Consider the following 14,705-nt stretch of genomic DNA (forward strand, 5'->3'; position numbering starts at 1 on the left):
TTTATGATGTATTAAGTTTTATTTTCTAATGTATTTTTACTGTTTGGTGAGACTTGCTGCTGTGAAATGCTAAATTTCCCTTTGGGATTAATAAAGCTATCAAATCAAAAATAAAGAGACCACTTTGCATTAACACCAAAGAATGCCAAAGTTATATTAATTTGAAGGTGCATATAACCTTTTCATGTAAATGGTTAATGAAAGTATAGCAGTCTAAATTATTGTATTGTGACCCTGCTGTAAAAACCCAGCTAAAATTATTTTTGTGATTTACTACATAAAGAAAACTGTGTAAAGAACACTGTGTGGAAATATAGCCTTGATTTCTTTAATATTAAGGCCAAGTCAAAAATTTGAAATCCGTGTAAAATCAATGATTTAAATCAAACTTCGATGCTTCAAATCTCATTATTAGATTGAGACTTTAGACTGGATTTCAAAGACAAGGTCACACAATTTTAGGCTATATTACTTGCTAACACTAGGAGGCCTTAGAATGACATAAAATTGAGACCATATAAGCATTAAAGCAAGCTAAAAATCAAGAAACTTTTTTTTATAAAAATATGCATCTTTCTACCAAGTCTACGTTCTACTATGCAAGTCTGAAACACAGAAAAACGTAATCCTAACCCACACAGGAGCGAAGCAATTTATGAGAAATTAATCAGCAGACAAAGAAAGAAATAATTATTTAATAATGTCTACTGTGCTTTTTAGTATTAATTTCGCACCAACTCCATGTAATTTACATTTAAAACATACATTACATCTTGCAGGATGAAAACACCACAAGCAAAAATGGCCTTTTAAGTGCTTTATTAAAATGTCAAACAAAAAGAACAGAAGTCTTATGTGTATATTCCATACATTTATATATCGCAAAGGGATTGACAAGAAGCACAGTTCTTGAGCACATACAAGCACAATAAGCTAAATAGAAAGAGAAGCATTTCATATAAAGAGTCAAAGCATTCGGTTTTTCCTTGTCCTACAGTGGGAGAGAGAGGAATCTGGTACATATGGCTTTGAAACAATGTAGACATTCTTTAAACTGTTTCACACACACAACAGCATTTATGCAGGCATCAGCGGTTTGCCACCAAACATCTACTGATGCCTTTAAAGGGACTTGACCTCTGCATGAGTGGTTTATCTTTTGAAACTATACATCTTTGTACAATATCCATGTGACGTTTCGGTCTCAGTGATATCCATACATTAACACCATAACCACCGATGTTAGCGTTCCAGTCACGGATATGAAAATGGAGTGACTGAATGTAGGGCACAGTTAGGTGGAAGTTAATGGCTTTCTTTAAAACCTCATCACACAGAATGTTTAGGCACAGGAAAATGGATAGCAGAAGAGTGTCGTTTGATTTAGTCAAGCACAGTGGTTAAAGGAGCGTCCTGTGTTTGCATTCAGATTCTGTATGCAAGTCGGGACGCTAAGTTCTAAGATCTAAGTGCTACCTCAGCTCTACAGTCAAAAGGCTGAGGACCATATTCAGTTGGTCCAAAGGTGCGTCTATATGCAAGAACCTACAAAGACTCAGTCTCTCCCTCACTATAAGGGCAAGTGCCATGGCAACAAAATTATCGGCTTCCAAAGCAATTGTAGAGCACAGAATGTACAAGTTTTCTTTAACAGAGGGTTTTGTCTGGTGATTACACATCTGATTTTAAAGCAACCTTGATTTTGATCCTGTGAGATTTCCAGATATATTTGTTGTTCTTGGTGAGTGCACAAAAGTGGAAAACGATCATCGAAAACTGAACCAAACAAACCAAAATTCATTTTTGTTTAACCTGTAGCAATGCTTTTCTGCAAAAAATCTGATCCTGAAGCTTAAAGGCTATCGCTCGTGGTAGATCTGTTCTGTTTCGAATGTTCTCTTTTTCTTTCTGTACTAAACATTATTATACCCCATTTTATCTAAGTAACACACAATATGTAAAGAGGTAAAAGAGAAACAAGTTAACCATTCTTTGGTTTCTGGACGCAATCTTCTATGCACAGCTAGGAGAGGAAGACACATAGATAATACATATCATAATAAAGTTAGTGGTATGTCTCTACGTCTCCCGCACAACCAAACTTCAGGATCAGATATGAGCAGGCACAGTGCTAAGCTCAATGCGCTTTTGTAAGCTATGCAAAACTACAAAGGCTTTTTTGACATCATTGTTTCTCCCTTTGTCAGCAAGCAACATCATGCTCTATGATGAGAACGAGGGCATTAGCAAACAAAACAAACAACATATTCCTTGACACCCCAAAAACAGCATCTATCTCTTTATGATAACCCTTTATAAAGATTACTGTTTACCTGCATTCCGAAACAATACAGTCACTTGATTTGAATCTGCTCTTCTACATATATATATATATATTTATTTATTCATCTATGTATATTCAAAATAAATTCTGAATATTTTGACTTAGTTATGTACATAAGTGCAAACAAGGTGAATAACACACATTCGTACACCAATGGGGTGACTTCGTACACCAGTTCCCAGCACAGCTGGGTGCAGTCTGGGTGGGCGGGGGATCAGAACTTGATTTTGGGGGCTGCGGCTCCATAGGCGCTCACTATGGCTGATACTGTCCTTTGTTTGTGACATCACGGGTTGCGTTATTTATAAAAGCTGGCTCTTTACAATCCTTTTGTTTTTGAAATCCACCATAGCCCTCTCCAGTGCAATGGTGCTCCCTTTGTAAGTAAATAAAATAATTTAACCAAATACGACACTACATTTTCATTCCAATTGAGCCATCAATCAGATGCTGCTTACGTAAAAGACCCAATACTTATCTTAAAGTCATCAACAACCCCGAAAATAATAATCATTACAACAGAAATAACGTATGATGTCTCCAAAGGGCCTTTCTCACGAGTATATATATATATGTGTGTATGTATATAATTTTTTTACAAAATAGGCAATCATCTCTTTTCCAAGACAACTTAATAACACATTCCCTTTCTGAATAAGTTAACGTTGTACATTATTTCACGTTAAGTGTGAAAAAATTCACAATTAAGATATACAAAGGTAGCCATGTTGTAGTTTTGTTGCCATAGCAACAAGAACTTACTTTCATAGGTAACAATGAATCTATCATTGTAATACATACAAATGTGTATATAGATATATAGATACATAGATTAAGTAATTTTTAAATCTTAAATCACTAACTGCACAAACTATGATGTAGATTATTCAGATTATTTTAAATTCATGCGATGAGACTCGTACGATGTCGATGTAAGTAACCGAGTAACGATAATGATCAAACTGAAACTAAACAGCCTAACACTGACAGCTGTCTCAAAACACACCGAAACATGACTTAATTCATGAGGATATATTCAAAACAGGTACCATTACGAAGGGCATTGATGGAAAACTATAATGAAGATGCATTTGTAATACGTACACAGAGATTATTCTAGCTAACTACATTATGCAGATATGCACACTTCTTAAAAAGTGAGTTCTTAAAATGCTAAAGCCCCCGATGAGGCACATTGTTTTTTCTTTATCAAGTATTTCGTTTGATTCCAGCTGGATTGCAGTTGGAGAAGGCATAATTCTTTATATGAAAGAGAGAGAGAGAGAGAGAGAAAGAGAGAGAGTGATACAGACAAAGAGAAAGAGGTTCTACACCTTGGCTGGGCAATGGGTTAATTACAAAACACACTTCAACACATCAATAAACAATAGAGATCTCTCCTAAATAAATCCACACACATTTGCCCCAGTATTTCCTAAAATAATCTTAAAACACATGAACATTATACAGCGATGTATACAATACACATATTTCAGTTTATAACTCAGTATAGCATCATCTTTCTCTGGTTTTTCTATTGACCACCAAGTCTTTCAAGTTTTATACCACCATCGTATGATGTAATTTAATTTGGGTTTGGCCTAGACAGTGTGTGCTGCTGACCACCGCTAAACTAGCTGAACAGAACACAATAATGTTTTTAGATCAGGTTATCGCAAAACAAGCATCTTTATGGCTCTCTCTTGGGGCTATGCTGCTGAAACAGTACAGCAACAGCTGTCCCAAAGAAAAACAACAGTTAAGAGAATGGTCGTCTTTTTTTGTCTGTTTTATACATCAACAGTGGATGGCGTTGGTCGGCTTTCACTCCCTTGATATGTTGAAAAAGGTTGTAGTTTCATTCGAGAGATATAGCGAGACAGGCATCCAAAACCTCTCGTGACATTCGCCGTCTTAAATGTCACATTCATAAATGCATGTAAAGCTCCCGTGAGGAGCAATAATGTCTTGTAAATGAACCTTTGGCTGATGAGGGCCTTTTCGAAAGTACCCAGTCTAAATTAAGCAATTTCATTTCCTTTATCTCTAACTGTAACGTTTCTCGAGAGTCATGGCTTTCAGCTCACGGTCCGGATCGGAACCGCATTCCGATATCACGCAGTCGTCTTCGCCCTTGCATTTTAGAGTCTGCCGACTTTTAAAAATAAGGACACAATCAGTGATTTAAACCTGTTCTAAGCTCTACACGGACACGTTTCATAAACACAAACGAACAAATAGTCAAACTTAAATATTTAAAATTGAATCCTCCAAAATGGGAAAAGAAGTCCAATACAACTCTATTGGATTGCAGGCCTTGGTGTAAACTCTGATGATGTCATCCTATTCACGTTTTTAATGATCCGATTATTTATTTCAGCAATAGTCTCCTACATTTGTTGGCAAAGACTAGAACTCTAAGCGGGTACACCAGCCGATTACTGGTGCATTAATAAAAACAGCTGTTCGAAATCATTATCCAATGTCTCACCTGCAGAACTTGCTTAATGAAAGGTAGCAATAACTGAGATGTTTCAAAAGAAAGCACAAGATAACAGCTTGCTCTAATGGGTTTACATTTGTTGCTTGGGTGGAAACACTTGCTCCCGCGGGAAAACAATATTGCAATTTAAATCCATCTGGCGCGTGACCTTGGCGCGTCAAGGCCTCATCGAACATCTTAAACGTTCTCCAAACTGACCTATGCCTGAAAGTCAAATGGCACAAAATCAGTGCACTTCTGTGTCTGCATTTGTAATTTTGACAATGAACTTTCTCGACTGATCGGAAATGAAACATATGTGAGGAAGTTTGCTTTTAATGCGTGTGCACGAGTGACTTATCATCAGCAAGAACTGTTTAAGATTCATTTTGGCAACTAACTGATGTTGAAAACAAAGAGCTTGATGATATGGTGCAAACCGACGAACCAAATATGGCTTAACAAGTGGAGACGAACAGACTGTCACACAGCAGGTAGGGCAGGACAAGGGCTTTGGCAGAGACTGTCTAGCCATCAGAAAGGGTTTGAGTTACACAAGGTAATAGAATATGAATAATGTCTGGGTCATATTTCATCCAAAAATCAAAAGAAATAATAGATGTGACATCATTCAGACACAATTGGCCTTAAATTTTACCATAATGCATCAGGCCTTACACGGTCAGGGGCAATACAGTGATAGGGATGTTAAGAAAAGGTAGCTTTAGTATGAATAATAAAAAAAAGAAAAATATGAAAAATAATAAATTAAGGTCAATTTCACATAGATTTCTTAAAGCATTTGAAAAAGATTTTATAGTTTATGGGAGAATTTGCTTAATAAATTGTAACGAAAAGTCACAATGCAAAAAAAATAAAAACTTAAAGGTCACCTAATATAGCAATTTTTCAAGATGTAATATTAGTCTCAGGTGTCCCCAGAATGTGCCTGTGAAGATTCAGGTCTAAACACCCTATAGATCATTTATTATACCATTTTTGGGTGCGCAGGAAAACGTGCCGTTTTTTGTGTGTGTGTCTCTTTAAATGCAAATGAGCTGCTGCTTTCCTCCCCGATTACTGTTAAATCCTTACTTTTTAACATCCCCTTACTTTATTTTTATAATGAATGTGCGGTAATTAATTATGTTAAGAAGATTTTAAATAAATAATGATGGCCCAACTGTTGTTTTTCAACGGTTGTGGGCGGGGCCTGTGCAAAGTGACGTCAATTTGCTCAGAAAACAGCTTGTCCGTGCTGTTAAACAGCTGTTGAGGTTTAACGGGGATTTAGAAAAAAGGAGTGGGCAGATTTTTGTTATTGAATTATGTTCACACAACATAAAAGTAAATTTGTCTTATTAGGTGACCTTTAATGCTCACTTAGGTTTCATTTTCTTTAAACAAATTAGTTTTCTTTAAATATTGGCTTGAAATGCATGTTTTGCGAGATTAACATAATAATAAATAACAATGTATGCTAATGTTTAAACTGAACAAATTTGCATAATTTCGACAGTATATATAGTTAAGGGGTATTTGCACCGCCATTTTTGCCTAAAGGGATCCAGCTGGAATAAAAAAAGTCTAGTTTAAAATCTCTCACACCAATCTTTCCTCAACGAGACATCAAATACATCAGAAGACCTGCAATCAGACCTTCTGTTTAGGGTGCATCACGACATACAGCAAGAAGTGCTCATATTTTGTCTGCTTAAGGCAGTTCTACTTTAAAAATGGAGGTATGAGGACGTGTATCAACCTATCTTGATTTGGTGCTTGAAATGTGAGGTGAGATACTTCAGGTCTGTATAATAACACTTATCTCAGTAGAGCTGTATTGGTCCACCGGACAGCGGTTAAATAAATAATACTCTTCTATTAGACCAGGATAAAGGAAGTAACTTAATAGCAACGCATATTATAGATAGACAGAGGAACGATGTTGATTGTGAAAGGCTACACGGTTATACCTTCTGAGTCTAGAATAAAATGTTAGTCGGGTAAATTCAGAAGTATTGGAGGAAAAAAAAGAAGATTTTCACACACTTGTAACTCAAAGGCACAGACAACCACGTTTTGAAACCTAACTAAAAACCCTAATCAGTATCATAAAGAGGTTATCTTACAAAAACATACATTTTCAAATAACATTATTTTCATCCTTAATTTTGAAATGTAAACATGAAATTAAACGTGCCACGTATATTAATTAGAATTAAATGTGAACAAATTAAAGAACCATCACCTCTATCTAAAATATCATTAGATGCGACTCTTAAACACTGTCTTTTGCAATGGGCTCTGGATACCCAGTTATCACATTCAATGACAGAGAAACGCCTGATGGTTTGCTTACCGCACATCAAATAAGCAAGATCTAATGTTCACCTCCTCAGAATTCATTCTTTTCAATTAATTGGTTTGCATGTATTTGTATGGCTGTGAGTTATAAGAGCGCTCTGTCTTTTGATTTAGCATCGAGAGGCTCCTTGCATCCCCTTGCATCGAAATGGCATGCTTCCTTAAACAGTTGTAGGTCCGAGCTTAAGTATTGCCTGTTTCAATAATCAACAAACCCCTGCTGACTTCGAATGAAGTGGGCGTGTCTGATATGGAGATGAATATATTGCCCGTTAAGGACGAACTGATTAGGCACACGTTTGTTGCATTCATTTTTCTGCTGTGTTTGGGCACATGTTGCATGAGTGATGGGCCTGATTAGGTTGTTGATGTCTTAACTGGGATTGCGGGAGAGGCTTCCTGGATTCAGCGTCATGGGTGCGGCAACCAGGAGTTTGGGAACTGGGCAGAAATGGGGCTCCATGGGAACGCACTGGAGGTCGATCGGGTCGGCACTCAGTACCTCGGTGGCGTCTACTGGAAAACATGGACAAACACAGCAAAGAGATAAAGGAGCCGAACCTCTTACGGTTAAACAACAAATAAGCAAAGATAGACAAGTGAAAGGGAATGCAGTAGATTCTTATCTTATCTACTCAACCCGTAGTTCATTTAAAGAAATGACAAGAATTGATTTGGGATTCAAATACATAAATATTGTGCATTATCTTCACATAGTATAGCAGTTATCACACTGGCTGCAGACCTCCAACTTCACATTTGTAATTTTGCAGGACACATTTTAGCGAGCGAGTAAAACAGGAAATGAATGCAGACACCCAGGGCCGGATTTACCTTTTATTCTGACAATTTTTATTATATATTATATATGGAAGGGTGTCACACACCACAATTATTTTTTGAGAGCGTACATACACTGGCAACGCCATTTGCTGTCCACGGTGCTCCATTATAACATAACATTAAATCAAATGATATTTTTAGGGATGCACCGAATATACCAAAAGACTTTTATCACCGAAACAATATGACCGAAATATGACGCAAACAGAAACCGCGACCTGTATGTGCTTGTCTTGAAGCAACATGTCTGCGGTGTGAACCGCAAAAAGGCGCTAAAGTGCGGTTGAATGTGTCCGGTCTAGCTCCAGTCAGACGTGATCATCCCTATGCCCTTCAAAAGATCAGAACTCTTGATGTGTAAACTTTAGAGAGAGTCGCGCTACTGTGTCTCATACTGTAGTCCATTAACATACATTTGACGAATAAAGCAATGCAAAACAATGTAAGGTTTTATGTGAAGCGACTGTTTATGCCACGCTTTGGTCTCTGTGCGTGTTCGTTTAAGTGCACTCAATAGTGAATACACGGAGAGACGCGTTTCAAAAAGCAAGCAAACATAAAAAAAATTCTGTTCTTAACAGGGCACATGCAAACAAAATGATCTCCACAGTATTCTTTTTCTAATAAAAACATTTGTTTATGTCTTAAGTGTATGTATATAATACACTCAGAAACCAGTCTGTGCTTATTTGGTCTTAAAGAGACAGTAACCTCAATTAACCTACTTAAGTCTGTGTCATTAATGTTAATGAAACAACCCAAGACAAAGAGAAAATCACTTCTATAGCTCTAAAAAATAATAGTTATATTTAATGTATATAATAAAAGACAGTGTTATGATTCATTTAATTTTATTTCTGTACCTAATGCTAATTTCAGACCTTACTTAATGTGCAACTTTGTTCTTTTTTATAAATGTTTGCAATTGAATTTTTAAAAGAAGAATATATAAAAAAATATATATAATCTTGCTTCAGGAGTGGTCTTTAAACTTGAGCTCATGCATATTTTTCTTTACTACATATTAAATTATGTATTTAAACATGTACTAATTTACATAGTAATTGTCTTTTAATACTTTAGCAAAAAAAGTGAAATAATAATAACAATAAATATAATTTAATCGCCTTAATGGTCCCCCTGGACATGCAAGCATAGGCATGTGGCTAGAATGCCTATAAATAAATCCGGCCCTGCTGACGCCACAGGTCTGTACAGTATTATTGGGCAATACGTGTCCTGTAAAATTACACTCTACTATAGCTGAAAACCACAAGGAACATCCTGACAACTTGCAATATGCTAAAAATATCGACAATGCAGCTATTTAAATCAACATTTATTAGGGATGTGACCATAGACTTATGCATTTGGCAAATGCTTCCAAAGCATCTCGCCATGCGTTCCATCTATACCTTTTCCTCACTTTGTGCATTCCTTGGGAATCTAAATTAATCTTTTTTTATGAATTAAGCTATAGGAACACATAATTTAAGAAGTGTATAAGGCTGGCAAACAAAGAATATCCATTCTAAAAGAAAAGGTTGGTTTGACCTTTGTTTAAGTGAAAGCTTATTACCTATAGGACAAAAATCATTTACTAAACAGACTGAATGATGAATTAAATATTTGATTACATTATATTACAAAGTAATTAAAGGAAGAGCAAACAAAAAACTAAATTTAGAGAACTGTCATCTGAAAACACCCACCCACATTCTATTGACAGTAAACCACAGAGGATACGCATACATAAATATGCACCATCTCACTCTGATGTGAGCCACAAAAACAAGCTGATACTCTGTCAAATCCTCAAAACATGATGAGGGTGAATAAGACAACGAAACAAGTAAAGGAACAGTTCACTCAAAAATGACAAGTCTCTCATTGTTGACTCGCCTTTTTGCAATTTTTTCTTTTTAAACACAAAATAAGAAATTTTAAGTTGCTTGATTCTACCTCATACTAAAAAACATAACAGGAAAACAATAACGGGTTTAGCAATGTCTTATAGAGCATATTTATTGTTTAACATGCAAAAGTTACTAATTTTTAAATGAAACAAATTAAAAGATCTGTTAGTTTTAAAGGAATGTTAAAAGGAAAATACAACATCATTCATAAAGCCTACATTTCTGTCAAATAGGGCTGCACAAATAGGGCTGTTTTTGTTTACATCATATATATATATATATACATGCATGTATATATTTTACGGAAAAGTGTATATATATTAAGTATTCATATTTATATATAATTTAAATTATATAAAAATGTACAGTACTGTGCAAAAGTCTTAGGCCACCACCACCAGACTTGTTGTTTTAGAAGTTTTAATGTCCATCCATATCTATCTCTCAATCTATTTTATTAAGACACAAACAGAAAATACAGGAAACATGTACAAAAACGTTACATTTTCAGCACTAAATGTTTTCTTTAGGCATCGTCTATGTTTAGTGTGACCTCTCTTGGCAAGAAACACATCTTGAGCGTTTTTTGAGCAGAATGAAGTATAAAGACTATTTTTTTTAAATTAGAAATTGGGATTTAATTTGATTTAGGTTTAAGAGATCTGCTATTGCTCAAGTGGAAGGGGAGTTTAGCCGTAAAAACTTGACACATCAGTTTACATTTTTATACAGTTTTTAACACTATATACACATTTCCTGTATTTTCTGGTTGTAGTCTATTAAAGAGACTGAGAAACAATTATACATGATCACCATAACATTGCAAAAACAACAAATCTAACTCTGGCATGGTGGCCTTAGACTTTTGCACAGTACTATATACACACACATGTTAATATTTCTTAAATATACAAATGCATGTTTGTGTATTTATTATATATACACACACCTAATTATTATACAAAATACACACACATATATGATGTAAACAAAAACTTTTATTTTGCAAATGATTAGTTGTTATGCAGCCCTACTGTCAAGTGTCACCAAGACAAAGCACCATAAAAGCTGTGACTGTATAATCAAATTCTTCTACAGTCATATAATAAATTTGTGTTAGTAAGTCATTATTCAGTGATAAACTTTAGTGAGCTGTTAACTTGAAAACGTATGTCATTGGTCTCCAACATGGTGCCATGTGGGCACCAGGTTGCCTGCATGGAGTCTGTGAATTGCCCGCCAAAGCACATTCTATTAATAGCCTCAATTTTAATATTTATTTTCTTAAATTTTTTTTATTAGCTTGGCTTTTTTCTGTTAAACAACGTTAAAACATATCAACGAGTAAAAATGTTTTGTAGACTTACTATATAAAAAAAGTAGCCCTTCAGAATTTTTATTTTCAGGTGAACCGTTCCTTTAAATGTTTACTGCCTGAGTCTAACACGCAGTGAAGACACAAACAGACAATAACACAGATGTAAACACACAGACATGGTGAAAGTGGGACATTGTGCTACAGAAGTAAACAGGCTCCTCACTGATACACAGTGAACTCAATGTCACAAGTTTGTCATTTTCTACTGTTTTGGATGAGAACGCATTTGTATGCATTTGCGTTCTCCCTACTCAGATCACAGCATAACATGTTATGATTTTATAGTGACTTATAAAAACGTTCCTCTATGGATCAGAGTCGGACGCCTTACAGCTGTAAAAAGGCCAAAATGAAGGGGCAAACCTGGTTGGAGGTGGCTGATTCAGCAAAAGGAACATTGGTGACTGGGGTCGTAGCCGACGAAACAGTGGAAGTGGTGGCACCGTGCATCATGGGAACTTTTGTCAGGCGAGTCAGACAAGAAACAAGGGAGGGGGTGAAGGGGAGGAGGAATGTTATGAGTACCATGACATAATATGCCAGAGGAATAGGCTGAGTCATGGCAACTACGTTTTCATGTACTGCAAAGATGATGTATTCACTTAAGAACAAACATGCAAACAAAACTTAAAAACATACCATTTTATTCCATTATGTTTTAATTTAGAGAGTTTTATCCGATTACGATTGCATTTAGATAAAACTATTGAGTAACCTTTAATGGACAAAATGAAAACATGGCCATCATCAAAATCATAGACTCTGATCAGACAGACAATCTGACTGTTATGTTTTGATGGAGACCCCGGACCATGAATAAGTATACAGGAAAAGCAGGGAATGCAAAAATATAATAATATCCATTCAAATAAATAATATGACACTTTACTTCTTTGGTGTTTTGTTTTTGGTATAACCTGACATTTAATGTCACACAGACATCCGATGATATCACAACTTTCTATAGAGAGATAAAGGTCATATTATATGGAAAACGGCAAATAAACACAGCACGATATGGATACAGAAAGTGCATTAAAGTTGTCAAATAAAGAAATTAAAAATACAGACAGGCTCGCACGCACACGTTGGCACACTGGTTCAGCTGGTTCACACGCTGGGTCTAATATCTTGACAAAACTGATCAGGTCGACCACAGGGACGAATTATACTTCTATAACTATATATACTGCGGGCCTACAGCCATGGGAAGTACTCACTATATGGGGTTAACGGTATCATCATTTAAACTGCTGATGGTAGAGGGATTTAATACTTTCTGAAAGAGGATAAGAGTGTGTTTGCATGTGTGTGTGTGGAGAGGGGACCTAGGCTCTACCCTCACCAGCATGTCCAGGCCCTGACAGGTAACGACTTTGGGGGGCCCTGCAGCTGCTCCAGTCCCGCCTCTCCCAGCGGCCCTCTGTCATGGGGCCAGGGGGTTTGAAAAGGCCTATAATAGATTTAAGGGAGTGAGGAAGAGGAGAGGATAAAGAAGAAAAGGGCAAAAAAGAAAAAGGAACCAGTCTTGAGTCACACTGAAGGCTTCAGCCTTGATTGTGCCCTCACTGTGCCATTAGTTTCACACGCACACCAAAAACACACACACAAACACGCATGCATCAAACACACAACATAAAAAGACACAAAAATGAGCAAATGATAAGAAGCAGTGAAAGCACACAGGTTGGGTGTTAACACATTAACAGACAGGAGAGGATAAGTGCTCAGAGACTAGTGATGAAAATAACTAAGGTTCAAATGTAACCTTGTCTTTTTAAATACCAACCATGTCTTTTCATGGTGATATAAAAGGTGTTTCTTCAACTATTAGGACACTTTTAGGAAAAACTTCTTAGAGGTGCTGTAGAATAGAAACTGTATTTACCTTGGCATAGATGAATACTAAGTGTTCTGTACATGGTAATGATGACACATCATGAGCCTTAAACACGATCGCTTTCTCCTCCTTATGTAAACCTCATACATGCAAAAGACGACTGAAAAACAGGCCAATCTCAACATAACAACAACTGTGGCATTGCAGTTGTGAATGATGTACGCCCCAACATTAAATTACACATTAAATTAATTACAATGTTGTTACAAAAGTTGTGACTGCTGAGTTAGCGCTATGCTAGTAAATGCTTTATGCTAACGTTTAGGCTGAAGTTCTACTATTGACGTTATGTTTTGTAGGTCCATACTGAAAAACACAAAACACTAGTTTTATTCATTTTTGTTCACCAATTCACTCCAACAGTGTATACATGAGAGTTACAAGACCGTTTTGGAATTTGACAGAAACGTCATGAGCATGTCAATCACAATGTCATGTATGTTAATTAAAATGTAAAAAAAATGTATTGTGTATAACTCTTTCCCTACCAGCGTTTTTAAAAAAATATGACAGCCAGCGCGCCAGCATTTTTCATGATTTTCACAAAAGTTTAATGCCTTCCAGAAAATGTCCTTCTTTAAATATATAAACATACAAAATATCAAATGAAAGAACAGACCCTCTGCTTTCAAACAAAAAAAATTAATCCTATCTTCATTAGTTCTCTTTTATCACCTCTTATATATGTGTAGGTTTCTTAAAAAACACAAAATTTTGAGCAAAAAGCTAAGGACTTTTAATAGAGATCAGATGTAGAGCGATCCTCAAAACGTACACGGACATATAAATGTTTGCCCTAGGGCGATACTTCCAGGTTTTATAAGTTGCGACCTGGTGGATAATAGCTCAATTGTGGAATACTCGTCACTGGCAGGGAAGCGTTTTCTCTTATTTGATGAGTTAACTCAGAGTTAATATGATTCTGTGGTGGACATGACAGTGATGAATTGTTAGTTTTGCGGTTTTGAAACATTTCTGAAGAAACAAGGCCGTTTCTCAATACCAAGTACGCCAAGTTCGGACTTGCATCCTTCGTAGTTCGGACTTGCAAGTTCAGACTCAGTAGAACGAACTCCCGAGGATGGGAGGACGCGAGTCCGGTAATATTGCAAATGGAACAGCAGAGTACTTGAGGTCGTCATTCAGTCTAACCAATACGTGCAGTCCTGGCTATTCTTATTGTAATGTATTTTTTTAACAAAATATATTAAATGCAAAAACCCTAATGTGGTTAAGGCAACACGTGAATACGCTGATTAGCTTTAATGTATTTATTACAAAATGAAGTATGATATAAAACACATTTATTTATTTATTTTTATTTATTTTGTTATAAAACAATTTTTTTAATACTACTAAACGATTGTGCAACATGAAATAAACACAAGAAAAACATCCAGTTAAAGTAAAGCGCAGTAATTTACTACAGTGTTAAGATTATATAAAAATATTTAAGTTATGAAACTTATTTACCATCA

General features: G+C 35.9%; 1 protein-coding gene across 16 annotated transcripts in view; it reads right to left on the reverse strand.

The window, feature by feature from the left end:
- Nucleotides 1-802: 802 nt before the first annotated feature.
- mbnl3 (muscleblind-like splicing regulator 3) overlaps nt 803-14,705 on the reverse strand; it is a 49,047-nt gene continuing 35,144 nt past the window's right edge. For 5 of the 16 annotated variants that reach the window (XM_055178418.2, XM_055178417.2, XM_055178424.2 and 2 more), the window contains 2 exons: nt 12,673-12,780; nt 803-7,706 (listed from right to left, as the gene is read on the reverse strand). In XM_055178418.2, the coding sequence (XP_055034393.2) occupies nt 7,564-7,706; nt 12,673-12,780 (251 nt within the window). In that variant the 3' untranslated portion in view covers nt 803-7,563. Of the gene's footprint in view, nt 7,707-11,690; nt 11,786-12,672; nt 12,781-14,705 lie in introns of all 16 variants that reach the window. The other 11 variants (XM_055178422.2, XM_055178427.2, XM_055178421.2 and 8 more) reach the window with 7 other exon arrangements.

Source organism: Misgurnus anguillicaudatus, chromosome 16, assembly GCF_027580225.2.
Source record: "Misgurnus anguillicaudatus chromosome 16, ASM2758022v2, whole genome shotgun sequence".
Lineage (NCBI taxonomy): Eukaryota > Metazoa > Chordata > Actinopteri > Cypriniformes > Cobitidae > Misgurnus > Misgurnus anguillicaudatus.